The sequence below is a fragment of the Perca fluviatilis genome, chromosome 17 (genome assembly GCF_010015445.1).
Source record: "Perca fluviatilis chromosome 17, GENO_Pfluv_1.0, whole genome shotgun sequence".
Lineage (NCBI taxonomy): Eukaryota > Metazoa > Chordata > Actinopteri > Perciformes > Percidae > Perca > Perca fluviatilis.
In genome coordinates this window covers 7378955-7395072 of record NC_053128.1, presented here as the reverse complement: position 1 = coordinate 7395072, position 16118 = coordinate 7378955, and the positions used below count along the sequence as shown (strand labels likewise).

At 43.2% G+C, this 16118-nt stretch overlaps 1 protein-coding gene across 1 annotated transcript; it reads left to right on the top strand.

The window, feature by feature from the left end:
- The first annotated feature begins 1107 nt into the window (after positions 1 to 1107).
- On the top strand, positions 1108 to 14629 carry kcnv2a (potassium channel, subfamily V, member 2a). Its single transcript, XM_039779919.1, has 10 exons — positions 1108 to 1205; positions 4264 to 4444; positions 5149 to 5286; positions 6988 to 7166; positions 7284 to 7455; positions 9123 to 9314; positions 9992 to 10246; positions 10357 to 10473; positions 12527 to 12652; positions 14154 to 14629. Exons 2-10 carry the CDS (start codon positions 4307 to 4309, stop codon positions 14430 to 14432), a joined length of 1596 nt encoding a protein of 531 aa, XP_039635853.1. The 5' UTR covers positions 1108 to 1205; positions 4264 to 4306; the 3' UTR covers positions 14433 to 14629.
- Positions 14630 to 16118: the final 1489 nt, after the last annotated feature.

Sequence of the window (16118 nt, the reverse complement as noted above, 5' to 3'; positions counted from 1 at the left end):
ATTAGATCATTAATATTGATGCATCAATGTGCAAATATTTTACTGTTGTGCCACGTGAACCTACTTTGATCTACTTTGTATATGGTTAGATCTTGATATAAATAGATAGATGGAGATGTGTGTGTGTGTGTGTGTTTTCTCTTTGTTTTTATTGTATGTTTTATTCTTGGTTCTTGATGTAAAGCACTTTGGATGCCTGCTGGTTGCTGTAAAGTGCTATATAAATGTTGACTGATTATATAATTGTGACATCACAACTGCACAGAAGTCCTGACGGCTCGTTTAAAGGCAAGGTTTCTGAATATGGGTTATGAGCCAGTGTTTATATAGCACCTAAATCTGCTTTTTAATCAAGACTCTTTACAATATGGAGTCTTAAGTTGTTAAGAAGTGTGACTAAGGTTCAGAGACTGGCAAGGACGAGTCGAGGAAAAATTCAACTAATTCAAACAAGCTGCACCCCCGCTTCTCAAGGATCGGTTTAAGAGAGCAGGATAGAGCAAGACGTGAAACAATGGCAAAAGCCACTGTCGGGTATCAAACTCATGTAGCTAATACAGCTGAAACCTCCAAAAAATCAAAAATAAAATCCCCCATCCTGACTCGTCACGGTCAGCTGAAGGATGAACAGGAGGAGTGTTTGTGAAGTGGGTTGAGACGGTAGGAGAGCTGTTAAGTCGTTTTATTTGGAACGAGTCGGGGCTCCATCAGTTCATTATCCCAGTTTAACTGCAGAAAGGATTAATCTCCACTTATCTGAATACTTGAGTTATCATCAGTGGGACATATACGTCAAACACGCACTTGGATTAAAACAGAGGTCAGATGTGTGGCTCTAAGTTACATGGAAAGAAAGGACTGCGGCAGTCTGCCTCATCTACGTTTTAAAAAGAACTTCAACAACAAAGCAAGATTGAACCACTTGACGTCAAATTTAACCAAAATAAATGAAGCTGTATACCCCAGTCTTTAATAATTGTTATATGTAAAATGCATACATTTCACGGGAAGTGTCTTGCTGGCTTTCCAGTATTGTTTTACATACGCAAACAAAGCCAGAAGTTACCTAACCATAAACTGATAATCCGCCTATCTGCCCTCCATTCAGGACTTATACCCCTCCAGAGTCAGGAAACAGGCAGGACCTACACTTCTTCAGACCCATCCCACCCTGGACACAACCTGTTTCAGCTTCTCCCCTGAAGGTAGATGCCACAGAACACTCAGACACAGGAACGGTTTCTCCCCGCAGGCCGTCACTAGTGTCAGGATCAAGATCTGTTCAATAACCCTGTAACACCAAGCAGCCACCGTTCAGTTAATTATTATATTTAATAGTGTTAAAAACGTAATTTAAACATGTAACCTACTTCGGATATATAAGCAACCTGTTACATTAATAACATAATATTCCAGCACCATTTGTTCTGCATTTCCCCATTGTAATTTTCATCATAGGTACACTTCAACTATGAGAGACAAAATGAGAAAAAAAATCCAGAAAATCACATTTCACTTTTAATGAATTTATTTGCAAATTATGGTGGAAAATAAGTATTTGGTCAATGACAAAAGTTCATCTCAATACTTTGTTATATACCCTTTGTTGGCAATGACAGAGGTCAAACGTTTTCCGTAAGTCTTCACAAGGTTTTCACACACTGTTGCTGGTATTTTGGCCCATTCCTCCATGCAGATCTCCTCTAGAGCAGTGATGTTTTGGGGGGTCTGTCGCGGGTAAGAAACCGGACTTTCAACTCCCTCCAAAGATTTTCTATGGGGTTGAGATCTGGAGACTGGCTAGGCCACTCCAGGACCTTGAAATGCTTCTTACGAAGCCACTCCTTCGTTGACCGGGTGGTGTGTTTGGGATCATTGTCATGCTGAAAGACCCAGCCACGTTTCATCTTCAATGCCCTTGCTGATGGAAGGAGGTTTTCACTCAAAATCTCACGATACATGGCCCCATTCATTCTTTCCTTTACACGGATCAGTCGTCCTGGTCCCTTTGCAGAAAAACAGCCCCAAAGCATGATGTTTCCACCCCCATGCTTCACAGTAGGTATGGTGTTCTTTGGATGCAACTCAGAATTCTTTCTCCTCCAAACACAACGAGTTGAGTTTTTACCAAAAAGTTCTATTTTGGTTTCATCTGACCATATCACATTCTCCCAATCCTCTTCTGGATCATCCAAATGCTCTCTAGCAAACTTCCGACGGGCCTGGACATGTACTGGCTTAAGCAGGGGGACACGTCTGGCACTGCAGGATTTAAGTCCCTGGCGGCGTGGTGTGTTACTGATGGTAGCCTTTGTTACTTTGGTCCCAGCTCTCTGCAGGTCATTCACTAGGTCCCCCCCCGTGTGGTTCTGGGATTTTTGCTCACCGTTCTTGCGATCATTTTGACCCCACGGGGTGAGATCTTGCGTGGAGCCCCAGATTAAGGGAGATTATCAGTGGTCTTCTATGTCTTCCATTTTCTAATAATTGCTCCCACAGTTGATTTCTTCACACCAAGCTGCTTACCTATTGCAGATTCAGTCTTCCCAGCCTGGTGCAGGTCTGCAATTTTGTTTCTGGTGTCCTTTGACAGCTCTTTGGTCTTGGCCATAGTGGAGTTTGGAGTGTGACTGTTTGAGGTGGTGGACAGGTGTCTTTTATACTGATAAGTTCAAACCGGTGCCATTAATCCGGATAACAAGTGGAGGACAGAGGAGCCTCTTACAGAAGAAGTTACAGGTCTGTGAGAGCCAGAAATCTTGCTTGTTTGTAGGTGACCAAATGCTTATTTTACCGAGGAATTTACCAATTAATTCATTAAAAATCCTACAATGTGATTTTCTGGATTTTTTTTTTTTCTCATTTTGTCTCTCATAGTTGAAGTGTACCTATGATTAATATTACAGGCCTCTCTCATCTTTTTAAGTGGGAGAACTTGCACAATTGGTGGCTGACTAAATACTTTTTTGCCCCACTGTACGTATGTGTATGCACATGCATGTGTGTATAAAAAAAGTGTGTGTGTGTGTATATACACTTTTATATTAGAGCTGTCAGTCTTCCTCTATATTACCATTCAAATTTCTTTTTTTTTTTTTAGAGATTATTTTTTGGGCCTTTGTAGGCCTTTATTTGGATAGGACAGCTTAGACTTGAAAGGGGAGAGAATGACCTGCAGCAAAGGGCCGCTGGTCGGAGTCGAACCTGCGGCCGCTGCGTCGAAGAGTAAACGTATGTATATGGGCGCCCGCTCTACCAGGTGAGCTAACCAGGGGCCCTTTCATTTGTGTTTTTTTAATATAGTATTATTGTATTATAGTGTAGTGTATAGGTATTTGAGAGGATGAACCTTTCCAGTATTTATTTATTTTTTTAAATCAACATTTTATTAGGTTTTTAGAACATAAAGAAAGAAAAAAATACACACATGACCGCAATCACAAATACTGCGTGAGATAATCATGCATTAAAATAGAAATAATAATAATAATAATAATAATAATAATAATAATAAAAGAGCAGCATGGTATACAACATAGGATGTCTTTTAGGACCTTTCCAGTGGCACTAAACCAAAGAAGTTCCAACGTTGAATAACCAAAACTAAAATGGGAGCGCACACGCAGATATTCAGGACAAAGTGGACTAATCCCAATTTCACCAATTAATGTCGCACAAACATGCTTTTTTTTTTTTTTTTTTTTTAAAAGCAAATGTTGGAATGCTAACACACTCAACTAAACGGGGACCATAATAAACATTACCTGTTACGGATCAGCATGTTAGCATGCTGACATTAGCATTTAGCTCAAAGGCCCATTCTGCCAGTACAGCCTCGCAGACTCACTACCATGGCTGTAGACTCTTAGTAATGTTCCTTTATTTCATGACCTGTCTGGGATCTGATGCAGGAAAAATAAATTATTAAAAATAATTTTGATATATTAGACATTGCTTGCAAACTATGTTGTCCAGTCCGTAACCAAGTAACCAGATTGGTAAAGTTATATGTTGGAGTTAAGTGGGAGGAGAGAGAGAGAGAAAGGGAGAGATCAAAGGATGAATGAAATGGAAAGAGGATAACGGTATTTAAAACTTTAAGCACCCAGATCATCTCAGCCAGCTGCATTAGAGGACGAGAGTCACTTTCTACAGAGAGAGAGAGAGAGAGAGAGAGAGAGAGAGAGAGAGAGATTCCAGCTGTTCCAGTGTGTTGCTGAGATTTAGGTGGTGTTGGAGCTGCCAGCATGTCTCTATTTGCAGGTTAATTGATTTTCGGTTCATATACGCATACCATACGCGGACCATGCTGACCCACCTCAGAGCCCGCAGCAGGAGTTTGTTCCCCAGCTACAAGATCGGCAGCTGGACCGAAGCCGTCCAAGAACCGGCCGACTATCTGGACTTTACGAACACCTTTGTCAAGCCATGGAACTCCATGCAGGTCAGACACTTTATTTACTCATAGTTGTATGTTGTTTCTTTTCATATGTTCCAGTCTTTCTCTAAATTCCTCTGCTCTTCACTAGACAGGATTTTGTTTTCTGATGCGAGAGGAAAAAATCACGTCCCTCTGTCAAGTTAAACTTGAATACATTTACGTGGTAAATCCTCTAAGCAAAATGTTCAAAACGGAAGACTATTTTATTGTTATTGACGTGTGACTAGATGAATCACAGAACTCTGTTTCAAAGTCAACACAGTTTTACTGTTCATTGGTAAGAAAGTAGAATATTTGTAGTACTGCTAATTCCAAATATTTTCATTATTGATTAATGTTGCAGAGCCCAAGCTTGATTTCTTTTCATTTATAGCCCAAAGATATTCAATCCACAATGCTATTAAACAGAGAAAAGCAGCAAATTCACCTTCACATTTTCTGATTAACAGACTAATTTAAGGAGACAATCAGTCAGAGCAGACTGGGGTGGAGGGGGGTATCCAACAGAGCATCTCAGACAGAGGGTGATACAGGTGCAGCAGCCATGGGAAATATTAGGAAGAACATTTTTTTTTGAATATTAAAGCATGTAAACATGTTCTAGTAGAAACACAAAATACAAGTATGAACCTGAATTAGCATAATAGCTCACCTTAAAAATGCTCAATGCATCATCAACTTAACGTTTTTTTGTGTTATTATTGAAGGATCTGAGCAGAGACATCTATGATATTTATGCGGAGTATGAAATCGAGGAGGAGGAAGATCGACTCCCGGGGTCTCCTTCCCACCTGCTGCTCTCTCCAACCAAACACTTTACTCTCAACATCAACGTTGGAGGAACGGTAACTTTACTCATCTTCTACCATGAACATACTGCTTAATTACATATGTTGAAAACCAGACTGACACCACCTTTTATTGTAGTCTGTATCCACGACGTTCCACTTCCGAGATTGCTCCGGTGCCGACAGAAATTCTGCTGGATTTCACTCTTTTCGGGCCGGATGTCCGTTACCTTCCACTTTCTTTGTGTCGGCGTTCTAAACTCTGGATTTCTGAGGACTATGGTTAGCTGCTCCTCAGATCTCTGCAGGGTAAATCCAGACAGCTAGCTAGACTGTCTGTCCAATCAGAGTTTTCTGTTGCACGACTAAAACAACGCAACAAGTTCCTTCCCGAGGCTATTTTGCAGCGGCACCGTGGCTCCGTCTGGTGCTTAGCGCCGGCCATGACTATTGTGATTGGTTTATAGAAATACCAATAAACCAGAGCACGTTTTTCTCCCATCCCGGAATGCTGTGTGGACTAGCCAGACCTTCCTCCGCAACGCTGTGGAGGAAGGTCTGGCAAAGCGAGACTACATTTATTGCAACTCGCACACAAACTCACTCGTGTGCATTTAACAGGCTCTAGAATTTCCAGTACAGATGTTGATGTTGCCTTCTACAGGCAAAGAAAGAAATAGCTCCTGTCATTTTTTATTTTTGTGCCACCTGCTGGCAATGTGTGTTACAGCTGCAGTTTTAATTTCTGCTTTTATAGCTGCTGTTCCACACGATACAAAACGATCTATGGATACGAACAGACCCGGCGGCAGACACAAAACTGTGGGCAAGGCATTTGGTTTGCCGCTTTTTATGCACTCAGCACGTAAGGCCTGACAAAATGACCTAGCGACACCGTTGCCCGTTACCGTAGTAACTCACTCCTGCCTGTCACGCACACGGCGAGAGAGGAGATGGAGGGAGACAGGGTGTGCTGCTGCCAGAGGAACCGCAGCAGCTGACTGGGATCACCATTAGCAAGTCACAAAAAAAGGTTCTGAAAAGTCGCAAAGTCTAGTGAGATAGTCGGCACATTGGCAACACTGTGTGTGTGTGTGTGTGTGTGTGTGTGTGTGTGTGTGTGATACCAATTACATTTAGTTAGTTCGGGGACGGTGGCTGGTCCAGGGCAGGGGGCAACCTCTAGTGCCAAAAAGTGAATCCGATGCAGAAGTGCCGAAAAACTGCAGTTCGATTGGCCACTTGATGCTGGCTCCAAAAGGGAATCAATCGCCATAGAAACCCTTGTTAAAATGCCCAACTTTACAGCAGAATTACATGTTTACAGCCTAGTGCAAAAAACGATTTTGGTGTCTATAGCGAAGTTAAACTCTTTGCCCATTTTTGGATTAGCCCCCCGTCAAGCACTGAAGATGGTGACAGCTCGAGCCACGGGACCCGCCCACTTTGTGCTTAATTTTTTTGCTCTTCAGAAACCTCTGGGTGACGTCACAGAGACTACATCCATATTTTCTACAGTCTATGGTCCAGGGCGGGCACAGTTGACTTAGTGGACAGGCCCGGACCCCCAGTGCACCATGCTGGATACAAATTCCATATACTTCATTGTCCCCCATAGAGACATTTGTCTTGGTCGCAAATGCTTTACACATCGATAAACATTTTAAAAGCCTCCTAGTGTGTTCATTCTCAAAATGGTTAAATTTTTTGGTTTACCTTATATTTAACTTTCTTGTCTTCTGTTTTCCTCTTCCCCAGGTGTACCACTTGCCCTACAGGTTAGCTGCCAGGTATCCGAAGACAAGGATCGGCCAGTTGGCCACGTACACAGACCACAGGAGGAAGTTGGATCTGTGCGACGACTACATCGTCCAGAGCAACGAGTTCTTCTTCGACCGGGACCCTAAAGTCTTCCATAACATATTCAACTTCTACAGGTTACATACATACAACATACTTTGCAAAATGAAAGAAGAAATGAGATTCGCTCTTCTTTATATGACTTCTTGAAATAATTCCAGACCCCTTCCTCCTATCTCTGTCCTCTCCATCAGAACTGGAGTGTTGTGCATTAAAGACGAGCTGTGTCCTCACAGCTTCCTGGAGGAGATTAACTACTGGGGCGTCAGAATCAAAAACAGCCAACGCTGCTGCCGCATCTCCTTTGAAGAGCGGCAGGACGAGCTGAACGAGCAACTGAAAATACAGAAGCAGCTGATAGCAGAGGTGGGTCGGCAGTGTGCGTCTTCCCATTGTTTTGTAAGGGGACGTAGAGGAGCCTGTACCTCTGGAGACTTGCAGAAGATAGCCTGGTTCCATTTGTTGACATGTCGACATTTGTCAGCAAAAACTCACGTGGTGTTCTGGTGAATGGCCGTCTCCTGGGTGGAGAGCCTTTTTCGTGAAGCAATAAAGTTTGTGACATTATCAGATAGTGACATCTTAAACTCAGCATTAGTTACAGTCAACAATCTGCTCACTGCTTTTTATCAGTGATCATGATGCTAAACCATAGATATGAAACTACAATAGAGCAAGGGTGACCAACCATGTGCAATGGAGGGCCAACAGTCTGCAGGTTTTCATTCCCACTGATGGCCAGACGATTCCTCCACTCAACTTAAAGGAGTGCTAAACAGTGGGTGGAGTCCTTGGGTGAAAAGAAATCCTGCAGACTGGTATAGATTCCACAATAACCTTATTATTCTGTGGGGGGGTCGCGATTCGAAAAGGTTGAGAACCACTGGCTGAAAGTATAACACCATCAGAGAAAATGATAATAGTCAAAGTAAGCTCCTCCTGCATTAATCATGTTTATTTAAAAGATTAAAAAAAAATCTATTTTTGTCACTTACCTCTAGTGTCACCTATCAATGCATATAGTTTTGGTTTTATTTATTCAGGTTTTGAGAGTCCTGCCTCCACCCCAAAACAATGAATGTGAATGGAAATTATTAGTGTAGTGCGGTCATTGAAAAATTTAAATTTTAAAATAAAAACATAAAATCAGTGTCCCAGTTACCGCAGACAATCCAAAGAAGCGCAACTTGAACTATGTAATGAATTGGTGTTTTGTACACACTAATTATTAGCTTACTCTCCCCCTCCAGGCTCTATATCTTTATACATGCTGCAAATAGGATATCAAGAAGTCACCCCCTTCTAGCCTCAGTGGTTCAGCAGTTTATGTTTTTGTTTTTGTACCTTGATTAAGTTAGTAATCTGCTGGCTGACCTACATTATAAATCACTGCGCCGCGTCGCCGTCTTAACAGATGGAGAGCACAGAATAAGCTTTTTCTTGGCACAGATTTAGACAGATGTTTCCGTCACAGAGGTCCCACTCTGACGCCACTCACACTCTGTTTGTTGTACCAACTTCTTCCCCGTTGTGTTCTTGACATTTAGTTTTTGCTTCTATTCAGTTCAATAAAATTTTATTTATAGTGTTAAATCACACCAGTAGTTCTCTCAGGACACACAGTAGGTCTAGACCACACTCTATAATTTACAAAGACCCAACAGTTTCCTACGAGCAATGAATTCAATTGGTTGTAGTTTGTTTTGCGCTGTCTTCATTTAAAATGAGAATTTTTCATAAACCTTTAACTCTCATTCATTGCTTAAATACATACTTTTACATAGACTATGTAAACTTTTTATTTTTTACATAGACTACTGTATCATTTTACACTTAAAAAGTATTCTGTTTTGTTTTTGTGTTTTATCCTGAATAAAAGTTACATATTTTAGAAAAAAAAAAAAAACAATCCTTTCATTTCCATAGTTGTCCACTTTTTAAAATGTAATTTTTTGTTGTTGCCATGAACAATAATGTTTCTTCTGTTTCTATTGTGTGACTGGGATGTATTTCTGCCCCCTGGATGACACCAGCTGGAGATGGAGGAGAACGAGGTGTTATTTGATGGCTTGGCCTTCGGGACGGCCCGAAAGATGATCTGGAACCTGATGGAGAAGCCCTTCTCCTCGGTCACCGCTAAGCTGATGGGCGTCGCCTCCTCCATGTTCGTGCTGGTCTCGCTGGTCGCCATGACGCTCAACACCGTGGAGGAGATGCAGTACAAGGTGTGTGGGTGTAGGTGTGTGTGGGTGGGTGTGGGGGTGTGAGTGTAGGTGTGCGGGTGTGCAGGTGTGATAGAAAATTGCATATCTGACTGACTTGTTTTTAAGTGTTATTGCTTGAGTCTCTCTCACAAATTTCAGAACTGGTTTCGACCAGATCTCACCCTCACACAGCCTTGTAGAAACTACATAAGGATGCTGCTACATTTCTCTCGGACTCTCCTGATGAACGGAACCTGCTTTGCGCAAAGAATAAGTTCTTAAAAGACTTTGTTGACCGAAGCCTTATTTTAGATTGTATTAGAATTTCCACATCACAGGGTAAGAGAGCAAATGCGATCGGAGCAGTACGGCATTAAATGCAAGCAAACTTACACAGGATTTATTTTTATGTTTAGAATGTCTTCTATATTCATAGATTAATTTGCATTTGATATAACAAAGAAATCCAAAGCAAATGTGTAAAAACATAAAATATAAAAAAAAAGAGAGAGAAGAATACAACATAAACAGGCATCATAGAAAGTCCCAGTTAAAATATTATATTCCATAAACAGTTAAGGACATCTCACTAATCATACCATAAATGTCAAAGAAAATAAACAGTACAAGAAAGCAAGTAGTTCATCCAGCAGTCCACTTTTTTTTTTTTTATAATTCCTATTATTTTTTTTTTCCAGACGGCGTCGGGCCAGCTCAGCGGCAGATTCTACGGCGAGTACGTGGAGTCGTTCTGCATCACCTTCTTCACCCTGGAGTACCTGCTGCGCCTGGTGTCCACCCCCGACCTCAAGTGTTTTGGACGCAGCATGCTGAACACCGTCGACCTGGTGGCCATCCTGCCGCACTACCTGCAGATGGTGCTGGAGTGCTTCGAGGACCAGGACATGCACCTCCACTCGGGGGACATTGAGACCGTGGCGCGTGTCGGGAAGGTACGAGGGGGGCTGATGGGAGAGGTTAGCATGAGATGATTGGATAGATTTGGTCTCACCCATATCCATTGGTTTTTCTTCTGTGTTTTTTTTTTTTGTCTTCTCTGTAGGTGGGTCAGGTCCTGAGGATCATGCGTCTGATGCGAATCTTCAGGATCTTGAAGCTGGCTCGCCACTCGACAGGCCTCAGAGCGTTCGGCTTCACACTGAGACAGTGCTACCAGCAGGTCTGACTAGAGCTGAAGATCTTTGCCGGTCTTAATTTCTATCATTTTACACGGCCTCGGACTGGGCTCGGACTGGGCTCGGGCTTGCGCTCCGGGTTGCGCGGTAAATGAGCAGTCAGGTGATGCGTTCCGATTAGCGTGGAAGTGGATGCTGAGGAGGTGAAACGGAGGCTGGCCTCTGGAGGACTTATTTTATTTCTTTGTTCCAACTTCCAAGTGGCCTATAGCCTACGTTAGTCATGAATACGTGATGTTAAAAAATTTATAAATGACTCATTCTTTACAAAAGGCAAAAGAGCTGTGTGCGTGCGCACATTTGTAATGTGCAATAATGTCGGGCTGTAAACGGGTTCGGGCTTTTAAAAAGCTGTTAATCAAAATGTACTTGTCGGGCTCGGCCGAATTCTGTCGGGCTCGGGCCTTGTCGGGCCAAACTTTTAAGGCCCGATTACAGCTCTAGATCTGACTGTAACTACAGCTGAGAACAGAGGGATTACTTTTTCATACTTGGGTTCAAGCAAAGATTTTCTATAACTAAAGATTGCGCATTACACGCTGCGTAGTTTCGCATTGCCAGACCTTCCTCCACAGCGCAGCTGGGGAAGGTCTGGCTAGTCCACACTTGGCATGGGCCGGTTACCGATTTGAAGGTATACCGTGATATATATAAAAGTCACGGTTTCAAACCCACTACAATTTTCCGTGACACCGTTCTTATGTTCTTACCGTGATATTAGCTGTTTTTGTCTTCAAGGACAGAAAGTGCAGTTTAGAAATCCCTCTGCCTGCCACTGTGCAGTGTGTTTTAAAATAAAATATATTGTGTTCAATTGGGGAAAAAGTAGTTGTTTTTTTACCCAGACATTTCAAAATAATACATTTTAAAGCTGTAACTGCAATACCGCAATACTGATATTTTCGCCTAAGGTTATTGTACCGTCAGAATCTCTTACCGGCCCATGCCTAGTCCACACAACATTCCTGGATAGAAGAAAGACGTGCTCTGGTTTATTGGCATTTCTTCAAACCAATCACAATCGTCTTGGGTGGTGCTTAGCGCCGGACGGAGCCACGGTGCCTATGCAAAATAGCCTCGGGAAGGAACTTGTTTGAAAGTAGTTTTAGTCGTGCAACAGAACTCAGATCGGACAGATAGTCTAGCTAGCTGTCTGGATTTCCCCTGCAGAGATGTGAGGAGCAGTTAACCATAGTCCTCAGAAATCCACCGGAGTTTAAAATTACAACACAAAGCGTGACATCAAAGAGGGACATCCGGCGGGATCTCCAGCGGCACCGGAGCGATCCCAGAAGTGGAACGTCGTGCATATAGACTACACTCTGTGAAATGAAAGAAACGGTACACACTTCCTGTCTTCCTGGCCTCGTCTGAAAGTGTAGTGAACGTCTTGTGGATGGAAGAAAAGTTATATTTGCATAATTTATGAATACTTTTTTTCACTAACATTAGTATTTACACAGCTAAAAGACATATTTAGCCTTACGAAAATTAATTTTGTCAGGGCGTTTGCTAAAGTTAGTTGATGTTAGTGTATTTGTGTTGCCAGATCTCGCGAGAGTTCAGTCCTGAGACAGAAACAGATCTCGACAAGTTAATTCTCTCCTGATTTGGCCGTCTATAAAAAAATTTTTTTTTAAAAATGCCATTTTAGTGTTCAGAATGTTGGGAGGTTTGTGGGTCCAATATTTAATTTGGTGACTATGGGTCAAAAGAATTGATCATAATCTGTGTTCACGTTCACTTCTCCAGTTGGAATCAATTCACTCAGGACCTGCCGCTACTCTAATAAAGAGGCGTGGCCGTAGAGAAACCCATGTGACACAGATACAGGAAACTACTCTGAGGTGGGGCTTCTCGATTCTAAACAGTCTCTGGTTCAAGTAGGCACCAAATCTAGTAAGAATTAGATGAAATGTATAGGAGGAACGATGAAGAAAGAGTTTAAATGCCTGAAAAACCTGTGCGTATGGATACATACTAATGAATCTAAGACGCCTCACAGTTATACAAAATAAAATGTGTTTGTGTGTGCAGGTGGGCTGTTTACTGCTCTTCATCGCCATGGGCATCTTCGTGTTTTCAGCCATGGTGTACACTGTGGAGCATGACGTTTACAACACCAACTTCACCTCCATCCCACACGCATGGTGGTGGGCTGCTGTGAGTCAAACAAACTGTTAATAAACTTTAAACTGCTTTCTGTCTGTTTTCTACCTGTTCTCTGCGCCCAACACTTTCTGTGTACATCACCTTCAGCCAATGGAGTTTTCCAAAATACAGCAGTCGGTATACTCAGTTTAGACAAGTAGCTGTGACGTGAACTCTCTGCCTTGAGGTTACTTTCTGTTAATATTGAGATTTACCGCTGCAGCTAACGGGGGACAGGCACCGTACCGGGCAGCGGTCAGGCTGTATGGTTCCATGATGTTACAGGACTATTTTGTCTGCCTTGGGCCACCCCAAGACCCTTGGAAGAGGTACGACCAGTTGCAGGTCCAGACCGTTTCAGAATGGTAACGTTGAGATATTGGACTGAATAAGCGTGCCAACTTAGTTAAATGAATATCGGCCCTTTGTGAAACCTATTTGGTCCAGGTGAATTACATGGGATATGACTGATTCTAATGTTGGCTAGCATCATAAGATCACAATTAATTCAATGTTATTTATAGTATCAAATCATAACTAGTTATCTCAGGACACTTTACAGATAGAGTAGGTCTAGACCACACTCAATAATTTACAAAGACCCAGGCTCTTGGTAGGCGGTGTCTGACGGTTCCAGTTGGGGGTGTGATGAACAACGGCAATAATAGTCACAATAAAGCTAATGGAACAGTGACTAGAAATAGTAGTCGTAGTAGTTCATGGCGTAGCAGGGCACTGCAGGGCGTTACAGGATGCAGCGTGGCACAGCAGAGCCTAGCAGGACGTAGCAGGATACAGCAGGACGTAGCAGGACACTGGAGGGCACCGCAGAGCGTAGCAGGATGCAGCAGGACGCAGCAGATTTTGGTGCTGCCCTAATCCAAGGAAGTATGCTGGGCAAAAACAAAACATAAGGACTCCGACTTAGGTTAGTAACAAGCATTTCTGGGATATGGGTGCACGCAAATAGAAAGGGAGAGGACCAAGAAGCTCAGTGTGTCTAAGGAAGTCCCCCGGCAGTCTAAAACTATAACAGCATAATTAAGAGAGACAGGTTAAGGAGAGGAGCCTGGTCGGGCTAGAACTCTCCCCAACCGGATCGGGCTGTACTCGCCTGCCTCCCTCTATTTTTATTATATTATTGATTATATGGGTTACACACCCATGTGGGGCCCTAAGGCTCTTTGCTGACGAAAGAAAATCCAGGCAGAGAGCAGGGTCTTTGAAGATGCAGACACCGCCACACATTTAGTGGGTCAAGTGATTCCTGGTGAGTCACTGGTGGTAACAGCAAGTACGGTATTAATAATACACAGATCCCAGAATTCGTACGTATTTGAGATGAATGACTGCTGTCCGCGCTAACTGTGGTAACAAATGCTTTGCATTTCCTTTGACTGAATCAGAATAGGATCATATATTTGATATAGAGAAATGATCACGTCCTCAACATCTCATCCAGTCCTTATATTTAGAATGTTCTGTCTTCCTCTGTGTGTCTTTCCTCCTTCAGGTGAGTATTTCCACCGTGGGCTACGGCGACATGCTCCCCGAGACCAACCTGGGCCGCATCTTCGCCTTCGCCTGCATCTCCTTCGGCGTCATCCTCAACGGCATGCCCATCTCCATCCTCTACAACAAGTTCTCCGACTATTACACCAAGCTCAAGTCCCACGAGTACGCCGCCGTCACCAAGGCCCGCGGGAAGGTGCACTTCGCCAGGAGGGCGGCCAGGAAGTGGGCCGAGTGCTGCGAGGATGCCGCTCAGCCGAGGACATCCCGGCTGCAGTGAGCCGGGTCGTAGATGTGTAAGATGTGTCTGGAAAGGCAGGAGGGACAGGAAGGGATGTGAAATGAACCTGGCACAACCCTGTGGCAGAATCAGACTGCAGCAGACATGGCGGTTTGAACCAGTTACCTGCTGAGAAATCTCTAACTGTCTAGACCTCAGTTAAGACACTTTTGAGATTAAAAAAAATGTAACTCCAAGGTCAGGACTGTATTTCTGCGGAAGAGAAATTTGAAAATGCATCCTTTCACCCATCAGATCCATCCATCCTACATACCTGTGCGTTGCTGTTAAGCCTATCCCAGCATGCACTGCATAGGGAAACACCCTCCGAATCAGTGGGGTGGGTTGGGAGTAGGTTGGAGGGGAGGGGGACAAATGTTGGTTAGAGCTGCAAAGATTCTGCAAATTCAGATTCCAGCTTCTTAAAGCTTTAGTGCGTAACTTTTTTAGAATATTGAACGTCCGTTAACATTCAAGCCGTTGCCAAACGAGTTGCTACAAAGCTAATTAAGACTATCAGCTCCACACAACTCTCTCTGGATTTCTCAGTATGGCTGTGTTCAGGAGATCGTGGCGTCCAGGCGACTTTCACACGCAGAAACTCGAGTGAAGATAACTACCTTTTCTGAAGAGTCCATGTTTTTTTAATCCTCCGTGTCCTCCTTGGCTACTAGCAAATGCATTGAGGAAGGGTGGGGGGTGAAGCGCGATCACGGAAGGCTTGTATCATTTGGATGCACCAAACATTTTGTTGTCATTACTTAGAATTCCTCATGGGGGAGACAGAAACTACGCACTATAGCTTTAAAGGTCCCATGACATGGTGCTCTTTGGATGCTTTTATATAGACCTTAGTGGTCCCTAATACTGTATCTGAAGTCTCTTTTATATAGACCTTAGTGGTCCCCTAATACTGTATCTGAAGTCTCTTTTATATAGACCTTAGTGGTCCCTAATACTGTATCTGAAGTCTCTTTTATATAGACCTTAGTGGTCCCTAATACTGTATCTGAAGTCTCTTTTATATAGACCTTAGTGGTCCCTAATACTGTATCTGAAGTCTCTTTTATATAGACCTTAGTGGTCCCCTAATACTGTATCTGAATTCTCTTTCCCGAAATTCAGCCTTGGTGCAGAATTACAGCCACTAGAGCCAGTCCCACAATGAGCTTTCCATAGGATGTGCCATTTCTGTGTCTGTAGCTTTAAATGCTAATGAGGAGGAGGGAGAGAGGGGGGGCAAGGTGGAGGGTGGGGGTGTGGCCTTGACCAACTGGCACTTTGCTTGTTTGCAAGCCATGATATCTCTCTCTCTCTCTCTCTCTCTCATGGGTGGGCCAAATTCTCTGGGTGGGGAAAGCAGAGAAAGGGGAGGTAACCTTGCCCCTTATGACCTCATAAGGAGAAGATTCCAGATCGGCCCATCTGAGCTTTCATTTTCTCAAAGGCAGAGCAGGATACCCAGGGCTCGGTTTACACCCATCACCATTTCTAGCCACTGGGGGACCATAGGCAGACTGGGGGAACTCCTATTAATGTTAAAAAAATCTCATAAAGTGAAATGTTCATGCCATGGGACCATTTAAATGTGAACATGTTCTAGTTTCTTCTCTCCTCTGTGACAGTAAACTGAATAGCTTTGAGTCGTGGACAGAACAAGACATTTGAGGACGTCATCTTGGGCTT

Excerpts from the sequence above, each read along its gene's own strand:
- kcnv2a (XM_039779919.1), top strand. The coding sequence starts at position 4,307 with ATGCTGACCCACCTCAGAGCCCGCAGCAGGAGTTTGTTCCCCAGCTAC. Across the intron at positions 5,287-6,987 it reads ACATCAACGTTGGAGGAACG|GTGTACCACTTGCCCTACAG; the intron begins GTAACTTTACTC and ends CCTCTTCCCCAG. Across the intron at positions 10,474-12,526 it reads TGAGACAGTGCTACCAGCAG|GTGGGCTGTTTACTGCTCTT; the intron begins GTCTGACTAGAG and ends TTGTGTGTGCAG.